Source organism: Euprymna scolopes, chromosome 7, assembly GCF_053919585.1.
Source record: "Euprymna scolopes isolate OS-2025 chromosome 7, ASM5391958v1, whole genome shotgun sequence".
Classification (NCBI taxonomy): Eukaryota; Metazoa; Mollusca; class Cephalopoda; order Sepiida; family Sepiolidae; genus Euprymna; species Euprymna scolopes.
This window is the reverse complement of record NC_136488.1, coordinates 142,728,219-142,751,537: the sequence shown is the minus strand read 5'-3', so window position 1 is coordinate 142,751,537 and position 23,319 is coordinate 142,728,219. Positions and strand designations below refer to the sequence as shown.

The window sequence follows — 23,319 nt, the reverse complement described above, 5'->3', positions numbered from 1 at the left end:
TATTTATTTATTTATTTATTTTATTCAATTTTCACCCCAAACAAGGCACAGTGCCCCTTTGAAGTAGGGGGCTACTACGTAGGGGTATTGTGAAGGGAGATGAGTAGCAAGATGTCTGTTCACACTATACTTGAACTTCTGCATGTCAGTACAGTTGGGAAAGCAGAATTTCGGAAGGGAGTTCCAAAGTCTTGCAGTTCTTAGGAAGAAACTATTGGAGTAGGATGCCTTCTTATACCTAGGGATTTCTACTGTGAAGGGGTGGGATTTAGCTGCTTGTCGGGTTTGTTGGGGGTATTCACACCAAGGGGGTACAAGTGCTTGTAGTTCATCAGAGCATTCATCATTAAAATACTTGTAGAACAGGCAGAGGGATGCAACATTTCGTCGATGGGACAAAGGCTGAAGCCTAGATGACAGTTCAGGACCTATTAGGTTAGCGACTATCTTTTGGACCTTTTCCAGGAGTAAGAGACAAGTAGTAGATGCACCAGCCCAAATGTGACAACAGTCCTCCATACATGGGCAAATGGTGGCCTTATAGAGGTACAGGATACTTTCACGCAGAAGTAGTTTTCTAGCACGGTAGAGAGAGGCCACCTTCTTTGCAGCAGCCTTGGCAATAATATCAATGTATCTATTCCAGTTCATGTTCCCTGTAAACGTTAGGCCGAGGATTTTAAAGGAAGTACTTTCGGGTAATGTGTTCTTGGCCATTGCTATTGGTGGTAGAGAAGGTTTCTTGTAATTATTGAAGGAAACAAGCTTAGTCTTTGCAGCATTGAATGTGACCATCCATTTTTGTCCCCATTCCACGACAGATTTGAGGTCATCCTCGTGTTTCTGCCATTTCCTTAGATATGTATTCATTTGTTTTCCCCTCGTGCCTATTATAGAGAGTGGTGTCATCAGCAAATATACCCATCTCAGAAACAATTTTATCAGGGAGGTCATTTATGAATATCAGGAATAATAAAGGTCCAAGGATAGACGCCTGAGGTACTTCCACATTTATATCATATTGTTTAGATGTACGACCGTCTAGGACAACCTGGATTTTTCTCTTACTTAAGAAGGATTTAATTATATTGTGTATTCTTCCAGTGATACAATATGATCTAATTTTCCTAAGAAGACCATCGTCCCATACCCTGTCAGAAGCCTTAGATATATCGAGGGCTACCGTACTACCCTCTCCTGTTTTGTCTAGTGAATGATATATACGTTCAGAGATTACAGTTAGGATATCTGCTGTGGAATGGGCTTGCCTAAATCCATATGGTTTGCCGGTCAGGAGTTTAGCAGCTGTAAAGTGATGGACTAGAGCTTGATTAATTAAGGACTCAAACATTTTAGCGAAAAGCAGGAGAAAGCTAATGGGGCGATAATTTAATGGGTCAGTTCTTTCGCCAGAATTCTTGAAAACTGGTACCACAGAAGCAGTTTTAGCGCAAACAGGAAAGCAAGATTCGTGAAGACATTTGTTGAAAAGTTTGGAGAGAACTGGAGCAACCTCAGCGGAGCATTTTTTTTAATAGCACAGCTGAGATGAGATTGGGTCCACATGCTTTTGAGGTGTCTAGGTTTTTTTATGATACCATGTACCTGAGAAGGGGTGATTTTATTTTGCCTAATTACCAACAAATGTGCTCTTTGCATTGTCTGCAGTATCAAGTACGTCGATGTTATTGCAAAGTATGCATTTTTTTTCTCTTTTATTTTATCCAGTTATCTTCAATGTCCAAATCTTTGTCTTGTGGTCGAAATACAAGTTCATAAGAATGTTAGTAGCGAGTCATCCCAGGAATATTTCCAAACGCAAGCCTGGACCAAAATCAATGTGTTAGACGTTCATCTTCAGCCGTTGATTGGCAAATTCTTTGTTCCTTTGAAAATCTTTCCAGTCATCGCAAGACTGTCCAAATCACAATTTGATGCCGTACCACAGGTAATTTTCAAAATGTCTTTTAAAATACTATCAATATATTTTTTCAATTCTTTCTTTAGAGTAAACATGTATGCGCATTAAAAAAAACCAACTGCTCTCTCTCTCTCTCTCTCTCTCTCTCTCTCTCTCTCTCTCTCTCTCTCTGGGGATTCAGTGAAAAGGGAAAGGTCTTCCTTACTCATTTGCCACATTACACTAGCGACTTCCTGTCTCTGTGATGTTATTGCCGGGACTCATAGTTCAAACGACTTCTATATTGGAAATTCCACTCTATTTAATTTTTAACATCATGTGGAATTTGACCATACTAACGCTATCTTTACGCAGTCACATGGAAATATTATTACATTTATTAGTGAAGTATATGTGGAATCTTTTCAAGCTTCTATCAGATGGACTACATTATGCACCTGAAGAAGGTCGAAGGCTACATCGGGCGAAACGTCTTAAGAATAACACCCAAGATGAGAACCATAGTCTGAATAATTCCAATAATCAAATTATCTATGCACATTTTAAAGATCTATGAAGGTGGGAGTGGTAACATTAAAACGAGTGACATTTTGTGCCCCAAAATTTATTTTTCTATATAGTCACCGTATTCTCAATGCACTTTTACCAATGATGAACTATGCACTATGCCTCGGTCGTAAAAGTCTTGAGCGCACATTTGTCATGCGCATCTCTGTCGCCACTCTGAAATCGACGAACCCATCTCCAACTGTGCTGACATCGCCTTCATAAACGTTCAACAGGCGCCGGTGAATGTTGGTCGGTTCAATTTTTTTCTGCATGGATAAATTCAATGACACATTTCTGCTTCTAATGCACGTCCATGACAGGGGTTGTTTTAACAGGAGTTGATTTCTTAGAGTCTTACACTGTCAATACCTGCAACAGAGAAATGAAACTTTCAGGTCATGAATGCATAAGTTCAGTTATCATAACAATGTAATTTGCAATCCTCTCTGATTCATTCAGGCAGAATAAAAAAAATAGGAGGCGTTACTGTTGGAACACCTCTTCTAATACTTAAATGATTATTTGTGTTTTTAACTTTTGATCCATTTTATTTGTCATCTCATTTACACGGACCGTGGCTACTTATTAACTCAGCTATACTTTGTCTGGCTGTGTTACTATCGCTGGCTGTTGAGAGTATTTTAGTTTGTCCAAGCCATGAGTAGGACTATGACAAGAGAATATCCGACACAGTTAGACACAGTTAATCAATCGAGAACCACATCACTCTATATAAAAACATATAAGATATTAACTGATATATACTCGAGAGTCAAAATGATGAAAATAATATTCTCTTGTCAGCCCTAGTTATGATAGTGCCCTACACAAGGAAAGGGGACTTAAATCATCATCCACAGACACACAGACACACACACACACACACATATATATATATATATATATATATATATATATATATATATATATATATATATATATATGTGGGGGGGGGACGAGCCTGCATGAAAGGGCTCAAGAATTGTATGCCAATGTCTATGTCTATTTAATTTAATCACATAAATTAATATACAAAGATATAATTTTATGCATAAATTTTCAGCATTTACTTCAACAGTACTCAATACATACATAGAGCTAGGTAGTAAGTTATGAAAATACATTTGGCAATTAACTTCGATATATATTTTCATAACTTACTATATATATATATATATATATATATATATATATATATATATAGAGAGAGAGAGAGAGAGGGAGAGATAAGCGCTTAGTTAGAGAATCAAAGAAAAGACAAATCACAAAGTATTTTATTACTAGGGCTATGACAAGAAAATATTCTTATCATTGTTTTGACTTGAGTATATATCCGACATATTATCATAACAATGTAATTTGCAATCCTCTCTGATTCATTCAGGCAGAATAAAAAATAGGAGGCGTCACTGTTGGAACACCTCTTCTAATACTTAAATAAATACTCTCTCTCTCTCTCTCTCTCTCTATATATATATATATATATATATATATATATATATATATATATATATATATATATATATACTCGGGTTTTTGTTATTCAAAAGTAATAACCTAATGAATTCAACGAGGTTGTTAGATAGTGCTCAATAAAAAGAACTAATAATACTTATTTATTGTTAAATAAACATGTTTACATCCCGCTGCTACAAACAGCCATTTGTTTCAATCAAACAACAGATATCATCAGGCAGCGACTTGACTATTCAAATGTTCAATGAATAGATTATTCATTGAACATTTGAATAGTCAAGTCGCTGCCTGATGATATCTGTTGTTTGATCGAAACAAATGGCTGTTTGTAGCAGCGGGATGTAAACATGTTTATTTAACAATAAATAAGTGTGTGTATATATATATATATATATATATATATATATATAGAGAGAGAGAGAGATAGATAGATAGATAGATAGATAGATAGATAGATAAGCGCTTAGTTAGAGAATCAAAGAAAAGACAAATCACAAAGTATTTTATTACTAGGGCTATGACAAGAGAATATTCTTATCATTGTTTTGACCCCCGAGTATATATTTGACACAGTTAATCAATTGAGAACCACATCACTCTACCTAAAAACAAATAAGATATTAAACTGATATATACTCGAGAGTCAAAATGATGAAAAGAATATTCTGTTGTCATAGCCCTAGTCATGAGGACGTTTATAAAAGGGTTGTTACGTCATGGGCATGGTAACTAACTCCCCGGATGTTAAACACAATATTAACGATGAGCACATCCCTTTTACATCAAGAGGTTGATATGTCGTCGACTATGTCTTTGAGTTCTCTATTGTCGTCTTTATTTTAGAAGGGAGATAATTTTCTATGGTACGCTGGTTTGATGTGAATGTCATTTGGAGTTTGTGGACTCTGAATGACAAATTTAATTTTTTTATTAAAATTTTACTCATTTATTCTGCATAATTTTTGCTGAAAAGTATATTCATAAGTTTTCCTGTTATCTCATTTTGAACTGCCGGTATCTTACGTATAAATATAAATAAGCAGCAGAAAGTGTACCCCACAAAACAAAAAAATTCAATTATACTCTTGACAAAACAAATTAGGATTGAATTTTTTTTTTTTTTTTTTCTTCTAGTTTTGGAAAGCTGAGTTTTATTATCAAATCTCCACCAATGATTCAATACCAGATCCACTGGAAGTAATTAATAAAAATTCATACAATCCAGTTCATCAAGTAAGTCATAAATATCCAGAGAAACATTTGGCTTGTATTTGTGTGTAAAATTAATAAAAATCAAATAAAATTGTAACAATCTCTTTTCATATACAATATGATTCTCCCCTCTAGTCTCGCATGTTTTTTTTTATAACTATACTAGCTGTACCTACTCGGCGTTGTCCGGTAGTTTTTTTTTTTTTTTTTTTTTTTTTACACAGTGATCACCACTTATCAAAGCCCGGAAGCTACTCAGGGATAAGGGTTATTGCAAGTACATTGCGTTAGTGTGGAAATTTGATGAAGTGTTTACTTAAGGGGGCGGTTCATTAGGAATTTGTTAACGTTGGACTTGAAGACATCCAAGTTGTAGTCCGATGGGAAGCAGGCAGACTGAACAGAGTTCCACAGGTAGTGTATTTACTTGAAATTTCTTAATTTTCTGTTGTGCTAAATTTTCTGTATGTCACAAGTAAGAGTTTGTTTGTTTTTACATCAGAGTGCTATAGTGAAGGAGCACCGGATTTTTTTTATATAAATGTCATACTACTCGAATATATTACATGATTTTTTATTTTTATAACTCATGTACGTCACAGATCAGAATTTCTTAGTTTTTCAGATGAGTATTTCACTGTATAAGTACCTTATTTCCTAGGTAGGATACTGTAGAAGTACCTTGTTTTTCTCATTTAAAAATGAAAGAACTCGATACTTTTGAATAATTTTCTGTTGTGCTAAATTTTTTGTGCATCTAGAGTAAGAATTTGTTTTTTCATCCAGGTGCTATAGTGAAGAAGCACCTTATTTCTCATTTAAAAGTCATGCTACTCGAATATATATAACGTGATTTTCGGTTTTAATGACTTTTATGCACGTCAGAGGTAGGATATTTTTGTTTTTTCATATGAGTACTATACTGCACAAGTACCTCATTTCTTAGGTAATATATAGATGAAACTACTCAATGATTTTACATAATTTTCTGTTGTGCAAACTTTTCCATATGTCACAGGTGAGAGTTTATTTTTATATTAGAGTGCTATATTAAAGAAGCACCTTATTTCTTATATGTCATACTACTCATGATTTTCGGTTTGAATTACTTTTATGGCCGTCACAGGTAAGATTTTCTTTGTTTTTCATATGGGTATATACTGTAGAAGTACTTTATTTCTTGGATAGGATACTGTACAAGTACCTTTTTTTAATTTAAAAATGAAAGAACCCGATACGTTTATGCAATTTTCTGTTCTGCTAAATTTTCTGTGCGACTAGAGTAAGAATTTGTTTTTTTATCTGGGTGCTATAGTGAAGAAGCACCTTATTTCTCATATGTAAGCCATACTACTCGAATATTAAACGTGATTTTTGGTTTTATAGGTACGGGCAAAATGAATGCCGATGCTCAAAATGTATAGACATTTTAACCCCTCCCTTTACTTAAAAATTCATCAAAAATCAGAGAATTAACTAATTTTAATGAAATTTTCAGAATTTATCAAATAATGATTGCGGAATATAATGAACTAAGTATTTTTATTTAAATCTTAGTGGAAATGTATTATTTTGTTTAAACAAAAAATACTTTTACTAAAGTTATGGTTTTCAGTAGTAAATAAAAAACGAAAGAATTTATTTTTGCTTTTTTTTATATAAATAAAGTGTCGTAATTTGTAACAATAAAAAAAAGAATTTTTACAGGAACATTACAAAAAAAGCCCTAAAGTCCGTATTAATGAATTCGATATAACTCGAAGAAAAATGAATTTCTCGAACTACCGATATTACCATTGAATTAAGCATTGTTTATTTAATATTTTCACACAAAAGAATTATAATAGCAAAAATATTTCTACTTTTTTTTTAAATTACAGATTTCGCATAATTTTTATTTGCAAAATTTTAATAATTTCCTTGTTCGCAAGAATGTGAAACTTTCAGTGTAACATAATTTTTATATAATCTCAAACAATAATTTAAACAAAAATTAATTTAAAAACGGGAACATAAAAAATAATTAAATTAAAAAATGATAATGTATTTTGTATAAACAAGGTGTTTTTTTTTTTTATTTAATTCAGTATCTTAGGACTTTACTTTACTAATTATCTTTGAAATAGACCCAGAAAACTAATATTTATCTTTTAAAGGATTTTTACAATGAATTTATTTAACTTTAAAATTTAGCTGAATTGGTTAGCTTGCTGTGAAAACATTTTCATAATTTTTTTTTTCACGTGTACAAATATTTTTTTCCTTTAGGAAATTAACTTTAGTCCTTAATCTTTCAAATACAATCAAAAAGTAGTCGGAAACATACAAAAAAAATTTATGATAAATCGGCTTTCAAAACTAGGTTCCCCCTATTTTTGCCCGCTGAATTTTGCCCGTATCTATGGTTTTAAAAACTTTTATGTATTTCACAGGTAATATTTTATTTGTTTTTTTCATATGAGTACTATATTACATAAGTACCTTATTACTTTGATAGAATTTCTTGTACACATAAATACATTAAAAAGTAAGTGATCATTGTATGTGATTTTTGGAATATGCCATCTATACAAATATACAAACATATATAATACATTCAATTTATAATGATCAGTTAATTAGTATAGGAGTGAATCCAATACATAAAAATATATAATCATATACGCATACTAGTCATTCATAATGAGCGGTTAATTAGTTTAGGAGTAAATCCAATACATAAAAATATATAAACATATACACATAATTAAAATTCATAATGATCGGTTAATTAGTTTAGGAGGGAATCCAATACATAAAAATATATAAGCATATACACATAATTAAAATTCATAATGATCGGTTAATTAGTTTAGGAGTGGATCCAATACATACAAATATATAATCATATACACATAATTAAAATTCATAATGATCGGTTAATTAGTTTAGGAGTGAATCCAATACATAAAAATATATAAACATATACACATAATTAAAATTCATAATGATCGGTTAATTAGTTTAGGAGTGAATCCAATACATAAAAATATATAAACATATACACATAATTAAAATTCATAATGATCGGTTAATTAGTTTAGGAGTGAATCCAATACATAAAAATATATAAACATATACACATAATTAAAATTCATAATGATCGGTTAATTAGTTTAGGAGTGAATCCAATACATAAAAATATATAAACATATACACATAATTAAAATTCATAATGATCGGTTAATTAGTTTAGGAGTGGATCCAATACATACAAATATACAATCATATACACATAATTAATAATGATCGGTTAATTAGTTTGAGTGAATCCAATATATTAAAATATATAAACATATAAACATAATTAAAATTCATAATGATCGGTTAAGTAGTTTAGGAGTGGGTCCAATACATACAAATATATAATCATATAAACATATTTAGAATTCATAACGATCTGTCAAATAGTTTAGGAGTGAATCCAAGGCATAAAAATATATAAACATATACACTTAATTAATATTCATAATGATCAGTTAATTAGTTTAGGAGTAAATCCGATACAAACGCCATTACTTGATCTATTTACATGATTTTGGAATGTAATAAATAAGTCGATATATCATATATATTTTGAATATGACATTTTTGTTATGTAAATCAAAAACATTCTCCTGCATTTTTTTTTATAAAAGTGTTCTTGTGTATTTATTACATAACATTTAAAAATCAAGAATATCGAAATGTGTGAAAAAAAAAAAGGAAATTATGGAGATTGAAACCGCAACACTTGTGCTAGTAATCGGTCACGATATCCGCTACATCAAAGGGACAACCGCTTTAAGAAAGTTGTGAAATATTTAAATAAATAGATTTCTCGTTTACTCGATGTACGCATGCGCAGAATGACGCCATTGTGCTACGCTCGTCAAGGTGTCATTCCTTTCAAGTTTTAACCCTTTTTGAAGCCCTTGGCAATTATTTTAATTGATTAAACACCTCTAATAAAATTCTGCACCAAAAAGGCAATCTTTTGAGCTATTGCACACCGTCCAACAATCATTCGTCTAGGAGGAGATACAATTTGAAAAACGGAAACACACACACACACACACACACACACACACATAGTGAGGTTTATATATTATGAAAATCATATTTAAATCTAGATAAGGCGCCTGCACAATTTTAAAGAATCGTCAAATTCAATGCCGTTTGGTTTCGGTTCTAACTGATGGTACCCAATTCATATTTCTTTGTAAAATTCTTGAAATCATTACTATATATTAAGTACAATATAATAATCAATAGAGAAATGGCTCTGTAATAATAAATATGAAATCTGTATAAATTAAAATATTATATTTAAGCATATTTTATGATTAGGCAACGTCAGATGGCATGCTAGTCATTAGTAAAATTAATAATCTCTGCTATAGCCTGGTATTTTTCCTCAGTCCCAAAACCATCAGAGGTCAATGAAGTGTCTTTTTCTTTGCATGATCCTGTGTCCTGCGCAGTTCTAGAAGGTCCACCCTTCCTTCTTATCCTTTGAGGACAGATTAGTTTATTACCAATTGCCTAAAGTGCCTCTACCAAGAAATATCGATGGGGCTGTCCAGGCATTTTTTGCAGGCCAGAGTGTTCTTCAACTAGGGTGTTGGTTTTTCAATTCCTACTTTTCCGATCGTGTGTCACATCTTCCTACCATGGGAGAGAAAGATAAACATTACAACCATAATTAGTGTAAATTAACTTCAGTCTATTCTTGACTTGTCCATCAAGTTTCAGCCATGTATGCCCAACAGTCTTTGTTTTATCGCCAATCAATAATATGTAGAAATACTTTTGTGATCCTCTCATCTGTATGAGGTGTGATTCTCAATAGATCTCACACTCACCAGACCCTAATCTCCCAAAACTTTTATCTGTGGGATTATCTCAAAGTTAATGTCTATCCAAGAAATACCTAAACTATCCTTGAACTGAAGAGGACCATCACAGCTAAAATCAGAACAATACTAAGAGAGACGTTGTAATAGAAGAAACTACTCACAAAAGAGACAGCAGATCTATTTGACATGTCAGGTTCAGGAATCAGGGAAAGAATGTCTTCTATAAGTATCGATAATCAAAAAAATCCGATAAAAGAAGGAACAGGCGATTTCGACTAAAGTTAAGACTTTTATACAGGCTAATATCACAAGTGCATTTGAGAAGTTTTATCACCACACAAGCAGAAAGGCTTGACATATAAAATCAACAGTAGAGCCACGTTTGAAATGAATGTTTCTGTTTAAAGCACAATTAAACCAAAATAGGTTCTCTACAGTGCAATGTAGACTACAATGTATTGTTGACTAAATCACTGCAGGAAGGCATGTGGCGCTTCCTCTCAGTGCACCGCAATGGGTCCCTAACTGGAGCAGGCAATCAACTGATTTGATTGAAAAACGGGTGATTTCGTTGATTTTGATGACAATAAAAATATGGGAGTGTGAAACATTTGTTAATCATCATTCAATCCCAGACAACGTCGGGTCTCTCTGCTAGTATCTTAATAGCTCAAATAAGTCCTTTTGGTTTTGTAAAAAATAGCAAAAAAAAAAAGAAAAAAAAAGAAGATGCGTTGCATAGCACAGTTAACCAAGGCGTGGGTTAGTCACTTGCTTTGATTGAACTCTAGTCTTGTCTGATGATGGTTATGATGGTGATTGTCTCTGATTGTCTAATAGTAACAGTTTCTGCCAGTCTGCCATCTTGGATTAAGACCGTTTTTTGTTGATTTGAAAAGAAATGCCTTCACAAAAACAAGGTCACCCGCTTTTATAGTTCACATTGTTTATTATTGTTTAATGGAAAATGAAATCAGCGAACCATGGTTACTTTAAGTATTCCCGCTAGAGGGAAAGGCATCTCTAATGATCTAGACACCGATCAGCTGAATGTATGTCCATCTTAGCTGAAATCCAGTATTAAGAAACAAGCACATTGAGTGTGACAGAGTTATTTGCCCTTCTCATTTGGTTTTTTTTCCTCATTTTCATTAGTTTATGTTTTGTTTGTACGTTCGGGAATAAAGTCTCTCCCTAACTTAAAACCTTTTTGTGTATTACTTTATTTACTGGCGAAGAGAAAAAGTTAGAGAACAGGACAAGAAGTGAAAGTCATCTCTGCTCTTCCGGCTCTTCAACTCCATCGGTTAAGGGGCAGACAACTCGTCCACTCCCTCAACTGCAGCATCCAACAAATGTAATAATTATTGATTTTCCTTCATTGTTTATCTTATCTCTACATTCTAAAACTTCATTTATGATTTTTCCATTCATACGTTAATATATTTTCTCCCTCTATCTTTAATTGTTTAGGCCCCAGTCTATTATCCCAAAACAAGAAATTATGAGCCTCTGCCTCCGCCTCCGCCTCCTCCTCCACCAAGAGAAACGCCATCAAATCTTGGATATGAAGGACACAGGTAAAATAAACTTCGGACGCAGTTTTTAATTCTTTTAATCAAAAGCTGCCATTCCAATAATTAAATACTGACATTCCCATCTCTAAAATTGAATTTATCCATTGTCTGAGCAGTCAGCTCCACTTAACCTTGACTTTAATGTTGCCATTAACCTTGTTGCCATGAAACTTGAGAATATCAGTTAAGCAGCTGTTAAAAGAAGTAAGTCCCATAAGTGTATACTATCTGCTTCATTGCCTTAATGAATGAAATCAATTTTCTCAATGATGATAAATACTACTACAAGTGCAACTAGTGGTATAGTTATACCCTAGTGATGCCCGGAGGCCAATTCCTGGATTGTATCCTCAAAGGCTTAAGTATAAGTCCTAGTACTGAGAAATATTATGAGAAAGATAAATCGTTTGAATATAATTAGATACACCCACCTCCTATCTAATTTGGATGCTCGGACAACCGCCTTATCACTCCTCTCCTCTGCTTGCCATTGAGTGTGACATAGATTTTCCAATATGATTGGATTTGCTGAATTTACCGTTTTGCCGAAAAATTCAATTTCACCTTAATAAAAATTCATCAACACCTCCAACCCAATAATTATACACTTGCTATGTCTATAAACCATAAGAGATTGCTAGAAACTTAAAAAGAGAAAAAGAAAAAAGCAAAGCATTAAGTGTATTTCAACTTTTTTTGGGGGGGGGGGTGGAATGAAAAGAAATTATGAAACTAATACAATGGATGTATAATACTGTTGTGTAATGCCACACATGAGATATGTTGTGTAATGCCACACATGAGATATGTTGTGTAATGCCACACATGAGATATGTTGTGTAATGCCACACATGAGATACATTGTGTAATGCCACACATGAGATATGTTGTGTAATTAGGTACCAACATCATACTGTGATAAGGGTGTATGTTGTATAATGATGAACCATATCACCATACAGCGATATGTGACGAAAGGTTCATCCTGATGTATGTACGTGTCACTAAATGTGTATGGTATTTCTTCTGTTAAGTGTTGAGACATTATGTTGAACAAAGATGGCGGTGAAGAATCAGTGCAGTTCTGATCCTGAGTGTTAAGTAATTCCCAGTAACAAAGATGGCGGCAAAGAATCAAACGCAGGTTCATAACAGAGACAACGGCGAACTGATTGAATCCAAAATTCGACAATTTTATAGTAACACTAAAAAATTCGACAATTTTAAACAAACAAAGGCATCTGTTGGCCATATGGTAAGCTATGGCAGCAGCAGGACTATGAAGTACCCTTGTGGTTTTGTCTGAATAAAAAAAAATTGTTATTCCATTTGAACATTAATTTTTATTTCACAAAATAATAATGATAATGAAATCATGGTATACAGTGCTCTGGAGGTGCACTACAACTTATCAAAAGTACATGTAATTGTAGCACATATAAAATAAAGGGTGCATGAGAGATGACATAGATCTACTATTATATAAAAGGAACTTTGTGTCTATCATTGTGTGTGAGTTTATTTCCTATGGACTCAAAAACGGCTGAGCCCATTTTTATGAAATTCCACACAAAGGTACTTTATGTGCCTGGCAGTGTTCTTAGATAGGCTTTGTGTTGGAATGTCTTTGATAGTATCGATAATCAACAATCTAAAAAACCTCATTAAAGAAGGAACAATCCGATTTTGACCTTTTCAGAATAGTTAAAAAACATCTCCCACCCTATGTTAAGAATGGCTTTCTAAATAATAACGTTATTACTTCAGCATGGTACAATAAATGCATAAGTACCAAATGTTTCTTACAAGCTTCAACTACAAATCCAATGGCAACAAAAACACTCGTTATAAACCATCAAACTTTGTTCATTCAATTCATCATTCTCACACGGCCAAGGATTTTATTCAGGCCCCCCCCCCCAATCCACAAAAATTAGACCATTCCTGTAATAACCTGGTCCCTGTTGATCTGCGGTGGGTGTTAAGTTCTTTACAGTTCTAAGAGATCCACCCTCCTTTGCCTTCTCTCTTTGAGATGGGGTTGGTTTATTGCTAATCACCTGAGGCACTCTCACCGGGGAATGTCGACGGGGCTGCCCAGGCACTTTTTGCAGGTTAGAGTGGCTCTCCTCGGGGGCGCTGACTTCTCAATCCTACTTTCCAACTCTGGTGTCACAATTCTTGCAGTGGGAGAGAAGTAAACACTTCATTAAATCCATCATTCTCAATCCTAACGTAATATTCTTCATTCGTAACACTTATTCTTGAGTGGCTTTTGGCCTTGGTAAGTGGTGACATATTACTAAAAATGTAAATGAATAAATAAAAGTCATTGGAAGCTGTGCTGTTTTCTAACTTTGTAGGCATCTCCACAAGTGCAGGAACACAATTAAGATCAAAAAAGGGTGCTCAGGTCTGTTGTCGGCAAAATGATTAAGAGATATCCCAGAGTGAGTGAGTTCAATCCCTGTTGAGGGGACATAAGAAAACATTAAGAGATATAGGAAATTCAGAATATGAGCGGCCTACCCCAGGTTGAGTTCTAAATAGTTGGACAGTTCACCAATCACAACAAAATGCACCTGAAGAAGGCAGGAGACTACAACGGCCGAAACGAACACAATAACAACAACAACAACAACAACAATAACCTCAGTAGAGATCCCTAGATGTAAGAGAGCTTTCTACTCTAGTAGTTTCTTCCCCAGAACAGCTAGACTTTGGAATTCCCTTCCGGGTTCCTGCTTCCCCAACTGTACTGACATGCAGAAGTTCAAGTGTAACGTGAACCAACATCTTGCTGCCCAACTCCCTACACAGTACCCCTGATGCATAAGTTCCTGATAGTAACCCCCTACAACAAAGTGGCAATGTGCCTTGTTTGGGGTGAAAATGTAATTAAAAAAAAAACAAAAAACAAAAAAAAACAACCCAGATGAACACAACAGTGTGAAACATCTATTACTAATGGAGATTTGATATCTGTCTGTCTAAACCTGAAACCATGTAATTACTTCTCTTAATGTAATAGCGTACTCCTTATTACTAATATAGATTTTGTGTCTGTATGTCTGAAGCCGATACTATACTATTGCTATTGCACTATCTTTTAATATTCAGTTCAGTTTACTATATTATTTCAGACTAATATAAGTACAGCACAATCACGTTGACATACCGGTTCTTGCCAGATCACCAAAGTTAAGCAACGTTGGGCCTGTCCAGTACCAGATGGGTGACCATTTAGGAAGGCTAGGTGCTGGGAAGGTTGTGCATGGAGCCAGCATTCTCATCCCGAAAAAAATAACTCTCCGCTAAAAAAGAATCTACAAAGTTGTGGATGGCCTATGCCCCTCCAGGGACTCAAGGCTATGGATGGATGGATGGAATGTACTATATGTCAGTGCTCAATTCGAGTTATAATACCATCTTTCCAGGCATTATCTCCCTCTTTCTTAGAGGGAGGGAGTAAGGAGTAGGGAGGTAGTGTAATATCTTTTCTGTTGTTATGAGGCTATCCTTTCAGGCATTACTCCTTAGAGTGTAGCATAGTGTAGTATCTGTTCTGTTCTGTTGTTATGGTACCGTCTTAGGAATTATCTCTTCTTTTTGACACGAGAAGGCAGTGTAGTATATGTTCGTTCATCATATATATTTCTGCATAGTCGCATATTTTAGCTAGTGTCGCTAATACAAATGTGTTTACGTGCTGCACGAGTCACTTATAATTAATGATAATGACATTTAATCTAATAAAACTTAAATACAAGAGAGGATTTAAATTCTTAAGTTAATGCGTTAAACACATTGTGAGTAGTTATTCTAAATTGTTTTCGCTTACTTTTATTGTATACCAGCTGTCCCGACCCGGGCATTGCCTGGGATAAAATGGATGATAACGTTTAAGGCTGCTAAGACTAAAGTTCGTTTCTTTTAATAATTACAAGAAACCTTCTCAACCACGAATAGCCATGGCTAATGATACATTACCTGAAAATACTTCGTTCAAACTCCTATGCTTAACATTCACAGGGAACATGAGTTGAAACAGATACACCGAGAGCATTACTAAGGCTGCTGCGAAAAAGGTGGGCTCTCTCTACTGTGCTAGAAAGTTACTTATGCCTGAAAGCATTCCGTACATCTACAAGATCACCATTCGCCAATGTATGGAGTATTGTTGTCCCATTTGAACTGATACATCTGCTAATAGTCTCTCCCTATTGGACAGAGTTCAAAAGAGAGTCACCAACCAGATAGGTTCTGAACTGTCATCTAAGCAACTCTCTAAAAAGGAGCACTCTAGATTGGGACAAAAATAGAAATTGTTGCAGTTTAAAAGGATTTTATCTTTACTGACGAGAACAAAACAGATAAAGTTAGTATACGAACAGGTCCTACGCTTTGAATTATTCATTTGCAAAAGATATAATAAATTAGGTGCAAGGCCATCAAAAATGTGAGGAAAATAGGGTCACCCTTTGTCTAATGTAACATATTTTTCTATCTTAGTTTTAGTTAGAATCATTGCAGTCACCACAATACCGCATTTACTGTAGGGGTCATCCTAATTAAAATATCCCCAAAGTGTTGGAAATTTTTAAATGTTATTCATAAACATATGTCTGTACAAATTTGTTTAAATTTAAGTGGGATAAAAGGTACTACACTTTGATCCTAGCCAAGAGGACAAAAATGCTTGCTTAGAATAAGTAGTTTTTAAAATGAATTGTAGCAAAATGCGTTAGTTTATAACAAACTACCAAACCGTCCGGTGTTGCCCAGTCATAAAATATGCATAAATATTATATTTTAATTAATACAGAAACTGAGACATGTGCATGTAAGTATTATTATTTTTTTTTTGTTCGAAACAGTTTATTCCTTGTTAGTAAAAAAAAAAAATATTCAAGCTGAAATCAAAACCAAAATCTAAAGACAGTGAATCAAGTACAATAACTATTAGGCCAGCTTCACACGATCTTTAAAAGGTGTTTTCAAACCTACTTATTCTTAAAATAAAGAATCTGTAATATGAATAATTCATGCATGTGCACTCGTGAAGAAATCAGCAAACAGATAAAAATCCGATGTCATCCACTTACCAATTTTTCAATTTTGACCCCTTAGCAACCCTTTTTTTTCAAGGACGAAAACCGATTACAAGGTTTTCCACAAGTCTGAATAACCTATATACCAAATTTCAAGTCTGTAGATCATAAATTCGTTGAGTATATAGGTTGAGAAGTGTTCTCACACACACATTCTCACTTTTATAGATATATGGATAACATGGCACAACAATAGAACCAAAAGTTGGTTAGTTAGAATCAAAGAGTGATTTTTCAGCTTAAATGCTATTTAGGTCCAACTCTTAAAATCTGTTCAACATTATTTTATTTTGACTGTCAAGAATGGTAGAAAACTGTGTATGTTTAATTTGGAGTGAGAAATAGATTCGGTACTTAAAAGCAACACAAATAGACAAATTGTTTTCAGAACACTTTATAAATACAAGGTTTCTTGTCAGAACTTTGTTTTGGTTCTCTTCTTGTTTTATAACTATAAGAATTATTGGGTTTCTATTCATTCTGTGTCAGAAATAAAAGAGAATTAAAACCTTACTTCTAAAAAAAAAGTAATACAGAAAAATTATGCACAAATGTCAATCTTTCTAATATGCAGATATATTAAAAGAGAGACTTACCAAGATATGTAAAGCTATGTCAACAGAACTGGTTGGTTCGATGAAGAGATTAAGCACATATGATAGAGCTGATTTAAATAAACTAGAAACAATGGACAACGATGGTATTACTTTGGGGATTAAACCAAAAAGGGGAAAGAGGATGGGCTACTGAGTCACTCCTTTTATATGAGTGGATACATGATTAAAATAAACGGTCCAGTTTGAAATAAATTGCACATAAATATTTCCAAGTTCAAAATGAAGATCCTGAAGAAGGTTGGAGATCACATATAAATATAAACTAGAAACAATGGACAACGATGGTATTGCTTTGGGGATTAAACCAAAAAGGGGAAAGAGGATGTGGGCTACTGAGTCACTCCTTTTATATGAGTGGATACATGATTAAAATAAACGGTCCAGTTTGAAATAAATTGCACATAAATATTCCCAGGTTCAAAATGAGGCACCTGAAGAGGACGAGCTCACATATGCTGAAATGTGAAAAGTGAAAATGGCCACCAAGTTGAGAACCAACCATGCCCCCCCCCCACAAAAAAAAACAGAAGCATAAAGTAAATGAAACACAATGAAACAGTTTATTAGTCTTTAGATGGTGAAGTAAATTGGATGTGAACACACGCTTGTGTGAATATATTTTTCCATGCTTATTAATAATATAAATAAAACATAATAAAGGACAATGTTTGAAGCTGTTATTAATCTCTTCAATATGACTCGTTTGGAATGAATTTTAAAAAAAACAAAACATTCCCCGTGAATGCACAGTGAACAAGGCATAAAAAAAATGACTAAGTTCAGCATTCCCCCTTCCCAAGTTCCCAGTGGACATCAAATCCTGGTGAAAATGAACAAACGGTGCAGTTTTAGGCCTTAACATATGTAAATTTGAGTTCTGCACATGCAAAAACAGAAATGACTAAGTCCATTATTTGTCCCCCCCCCCATTTAGCCCCAAAAGTCCCCAAGGCCTTAACATATTTAAATTTGGATTCAGCATCATGCAAAACTGCTAATAAATAGACATACATAGAAAATTTTGGACAAATATGGTAAAATAGTTCCAACAATGGAGTGTTTTTATTAGCCCTAAAAGAGACCCTGGGGGAAACCCAAAAGTTATCGTGAAGTATAGACAAACAAAATTATATAGAAATCAGTTAGTTACAACTTTTCAGAAAGTTTTATAAAAATCAAAGGCATCAAATTTTTTTAATAAGCACGAAAGAGTCAATTTTAACCATTTTAACCCGAAAGGGACCCCTAAAGGGACAGCAAGAGTTTTCCCGGAAAATCTGTTCTGTTAGTTTTTTACTCATATCATGTTTAATGTTTGTGGCAAATTTTAAAAAATTCCAAGGCATAGTTATTGAGAAAAATGCAGACTGACGGACGAACGGACAAGGGTGAATTTACAGGTCCACCCTCCTTTTGTTGGGGGACCAATAATGGATCGTCATTGTCACCTTTAAAGTTCTTTTTGTTTTATTTGTCCAGTTATCTCCTTTCTATTAAGGGAGACAACTGTTGGATATTCCTTCATGAATGTGATATCACTGTTCATTGTTGTATTGTGTGGAGAAGGTTCAGGAAGCAATTACTAGTCGTTACATCTACGCACATTTTTTTTTTTAAATATACAAGACAAAACCTTTTCAGCCTTTGTTGCGTGGGAATGAGATATGAATTATGACCACTTCTGATCTCCAATAATCAGATGTGTTGCTACAAACTAGAAGAAAAGATCTCATTAGTTATGCTTATGATGATATCCGGTATTCTTGTCAAATCGTATTGATAAATAATTATATCTATATAAAGGACAAATGTCTGTTTGAATGTCAAGCTAAAACTTGAAAAGTACACAACAAACACCCTCAAAGTTGTTATTTTTTTTTTAATTGGCATAACCCCCGGATGTATAATATCTAAAAAAAAAAAAAAGAAAGAAAATATTATTTGAGGGTAAAATAGCCATTTATATCATTTAATGTTAGCAAGATGTACACACATCTTTTAATATTATGATGCAGTCTTTTTTACAGCCACTGACTAAAGGGATATAACTCTGTTTGTTTTTCACAGAGTCATTTCCCTTAGACTAACTCCAGTGTGTGTGTGTGTGTGTGTGTGTGTGTGTGTGTGTGTGTGTGTGTGTGTGTGTGTGTGTGTGTGTCTCCAAAGAGAGACATGGGCTTCACAAAGAAGAAAGAGGGATGGAAAAGACGGGGAAGGGGGAAAAAGAGAGGGATAGGAGTTGCACTTTTGACCCAAGCAATGCTGAGTAGTCCTGCCAGTCAATTATAAGCTACAAATGGGCATTTTTACTCTGCAATGGCTTCAGTGTTATGATCGTGCCAAGGTCGGATGGATGTATCATTGCAAATTGGAAGAAAAGGGTCCTATCAATCACGCTTCATCAAAAGCTTGGTATTGATGAGATTATGCTTCTTTTATGCGCTTGGTATTTCAGGTGGTTTGGCAACAGGACACTTCATTTGTTACTTACCGAGGTTGGTAAAAATGATGGAAAATGAGTACAGAAGACACCCAAAACAAAGATAAAGGATATTATGTGCATTAAATAAAATAATAATACGATGCTTATTCAAAATTTGCACGAGTAGCAATAAACAGAAATAAAAGAAAATTTTTATCATGTCATGAAATGAAGATGGTATAGTCCAAAAATCACAAAAATTGATCAAGTAATTTATTTTATTTAAGAAAAGCAAATTTAGTGCATTTTAACGATAACTTATTGTCACAGCCATTTGTTTCTGAAGAGGTTAATAAGGGGAGGTAATCAGTGATTAATTTGGCCTCTTTAACTGATATAAACTGACCCTTCTAAAAATGTCTTAATTTGTACACTTTATTTTTTATTAACACTTAATTGTACACTTAATTTTTTATTAACAGACATTTTTTTCAGAAAATAATCTGAAAAATATGTCTGTAAATAAAAAATTGATATGTTAATAAATTATTTTGTTTTAAATTCTACCTTTATGTATTCTTTTCGTCATTATTTAAAAAAAAAAATGAAAGCGATGAGTTGTCCGCCCTTGTCAGTTTTCTGCCCTTGATTTCATTCTACTACTATTTTTTGTCCCTCATCAAGACCGAGTGAAATTTGATTTTCTTAAATAAAGAAAAATACTTGATCAAATTAGGGGAACCTGGGGCAAAACGAGATACTTAAGGGAAAAAGAACTGTCAAGTCAAAGGTAGCATTGACATATAAACCATATTCTGTGTACTGAACATTCAAAGTATTGGAAAACAATGCCACAACAAAAAAAAGATGAGAAATTATTTTCAAAAGAAATACAGATGATTTATTCAGCTAACTGTATTGTCCCGTTTTTCCCCATGTTTGGGGCAAAACGAGGCGGATCTTGGTCTGAATAAGTCAGTCTTCACAGAGCTCACAAATGAAGATTGGTGTCTTGTTGCATTCGTCTTGACCTGCACAGCCGTAGTGTGCCCATTTCCTACAGTCCCCTTGACAGGCTACCCAGCTTTCTGCACTCTCAGAGTACAGTTCGTCACAGATCAAAATAGATATATTTTGAATACTTACCCCTTTTTGATGTACGGGCTGAATAAAACAATGAGAGACGTTGGCGGCAAGGCGTTACCACGTGATCTCTTGATCAGACTCCTCATGAAAGAGCTCTCTCTCTCTCTCTCTCTCTCTCTCTCTCTCTCTCTCTCTCTCTCTGTTTCAGTTATCTGTGGTGTCTCGTTTTATCCCGCTATCTCATTTTGCCTCAGGTTCCCCTATATGATTTTTGGAATATTACATCTTCATTCCATGGCTGGTACATACATCATACGGACTTTTCTGTATTTTTTTTACTTTTAATTTCCATAATAAGTGCAGCTCTGAATAAGAACCGAAAAATCATCTTACATTGCATTTGTGGCTTTAAAATGTGGCACTATATGTCCCTCACTTGATAACTCGCCGCCTCAATGTTGTGTGCTATGGATTTTTCTTTTATCTCCTCCCATTCTGATTCTGGCCATGTCGTCGTATCTTATACATTGTGTTATGATATGAGGGATTTTGTTCAGGAAAATTTTCACCTGTGCAGAATCTTATGACCCTACAGGACTAACAGTATTAATGTATTAATAAAGAAAATAAAAAAAGAAAAAAAGAAATACATGTCGACCATATGAGTTACAGCCTATATGACACATCTTAGTTTGGATCAGCATCGTCATGAAACAACGGAGTGAAGCATACAGGTGGCAAAATGAAAAACACAACAACTGTGAGTTATAGATGTAAAATAATTTTATTACATACGAGTAATCAGATTTGATTTCCATTAGAAAATAATCATGCAATTCTCAATGGACCGAATGTGAGGCAATCGAAAAAGAATTTGTAAATAAAATAAAAGCAATTTATTTCTTTTCTTTTTTTTTTGTATTTGTCTATAAGAAAGGATTATTCAGTTAAAAAAAAGAAGAACAATAACAAGAAGGTTATATGAATCAAATGAAGTGTTCAATGGGGTGGGAGAAGGCTTGGAAAAGGGGGGGGGATATAAAATGTAAAATACTTAGTTGGATAATATGTGCGATATCCAGAGAGAAAGATAAGCTTTCCAAAGGAAATAATAATCCTTTTTCTGGATAACGCAAAAAATAAAAAAATAAAATAAATAAATAAAATAAATAAATAAATAGTTTATTAGACAGAAAAACCAATAACATACAGCAAATGCACTGCTGATCAAAAATTTAAGACCACTAAAAAATCTTTAAAAAGAAACCTTTTTTTAAGGACAGATTTTAAACTCTTCCAACTTAAGGTTACTAATACTACAATCTAAAAGGTTATGGAAACAAAAAGGTACATTCCAAAAATTTCATTTAAAAATTTGCATTTTTATTAAATTAGGCTTTTTACACATGATCATAATTATAAGACCAAGGGTATAAATTGTTAGATTTATGGTAATTCTAAAGTTTTTAGTTCAGTTAGAGATTAGCAATCACTGTGCAAAGGTATTACTATGCCTAAAGCAAGAAAAGTTGAGCGCTCTCGAATTCTAGGATTCCATAAGCAAGGTTTGTCACAGCGAGCGATAACAGCTAAGGTAAATTGCAGTAAAACTGTTATTTGCAACTTTCTAAAGAACACTGAGAATTATGGAAAAGCAAAATCCTTTGGTAGACCCCCCCCCCCCCCAATTTCTCTTGCATTGAGTTGTAGAATCAGACGGGTTGTTATGAATGACAGAGGATTTTTTTCTAGTCAAATTAAGGCGGTTACAGATGCTGATTGCAGTCCAATAACCATTAGACGACACAAAAAGGCATGGTAAATAAAAAGTGTAAACAAATTCTTCATTTACTTCCACATCACAAAGTGGACCACTTAAGATGTGGTCGTGAATACCAGACCTGGGACATTGAGAAGTGGGAGAAAGTCCTGTTTTCTGATGAAAAAAAATTCAATTTAGATGGTCCTGATGGCTTCCAGCGATATTGGCATGACAAAAACATGGCCCTTGAAATTTTTTCCACATGTCATAGTGGTGGAGGGTCCATAATGGTATGGGGTACCTTTTCTTACAGAGGGACAATGGAGCTCCAGGTGGTGCAGGGTCGTCAGACAGCAGCTGGTTATGTTAACATGCTATAAAAAGCATCTTTGATGATGGAGGGTCATCGTTTGTGTGGGGATGGATGGTTATTCCAACAGGATAATGCTGCAATCCACACTGCAAGATGGACCTTGAGCTTTCTACAAGAAAATGGAGTCCATCTCTTGGGACATCCTGCATGCTCACCGGACTTGAACCCAATTGAAAATGTTTGGGGATGTATGATAAGAGAGGTTTATCGAAATGGCAAACAATATTCAACAAAAAATGAACTTTGTGAAACCATCTTCAGAAACTGGAGCAGGATCCCCCGCAAATTAATGGAAACCCTTATTTTTAGCATACCCCAAAGAATTTTTGAAGTCAT

The 23,319-nt window shown here is 34.0% G+C and overlaps 1 protein-coding gene across 7 annotated transcripts in view; it reads left to right on the top strand.

Annotated features, from left to right (window-relative positions):
- The window catches only part of LOC145280013 (uncharacterized), a 183,187-nt gene that overhangs the window by 79,539 nt on the left and 80,329 nt on the right, over positions 1-23,319 (top strand). For 6 of the 7 annotated variants that reach the window (XM_080131648.1, XM_080131646.1, XM_080131647.1 and 3 more), the window contains 3 exons: positions 1,729-1,948; positions 5,081-5,179; positions 11,509-11,615. In XM_080131648.1, coding sequence (XP_079987774.1) covers positions 1,729-1,948; positions 5,081-5,179; positions 11,509-11,615 — 426 coding nt within the window. The remainder of the gene's footprint in view (positions 1-1,728; positions 1,949-5,080; positions 5,180-11,508; positions 11,616-23,319) is intronic. The other variant, XM_080131649.1, reaches the window with a different exon arrangement.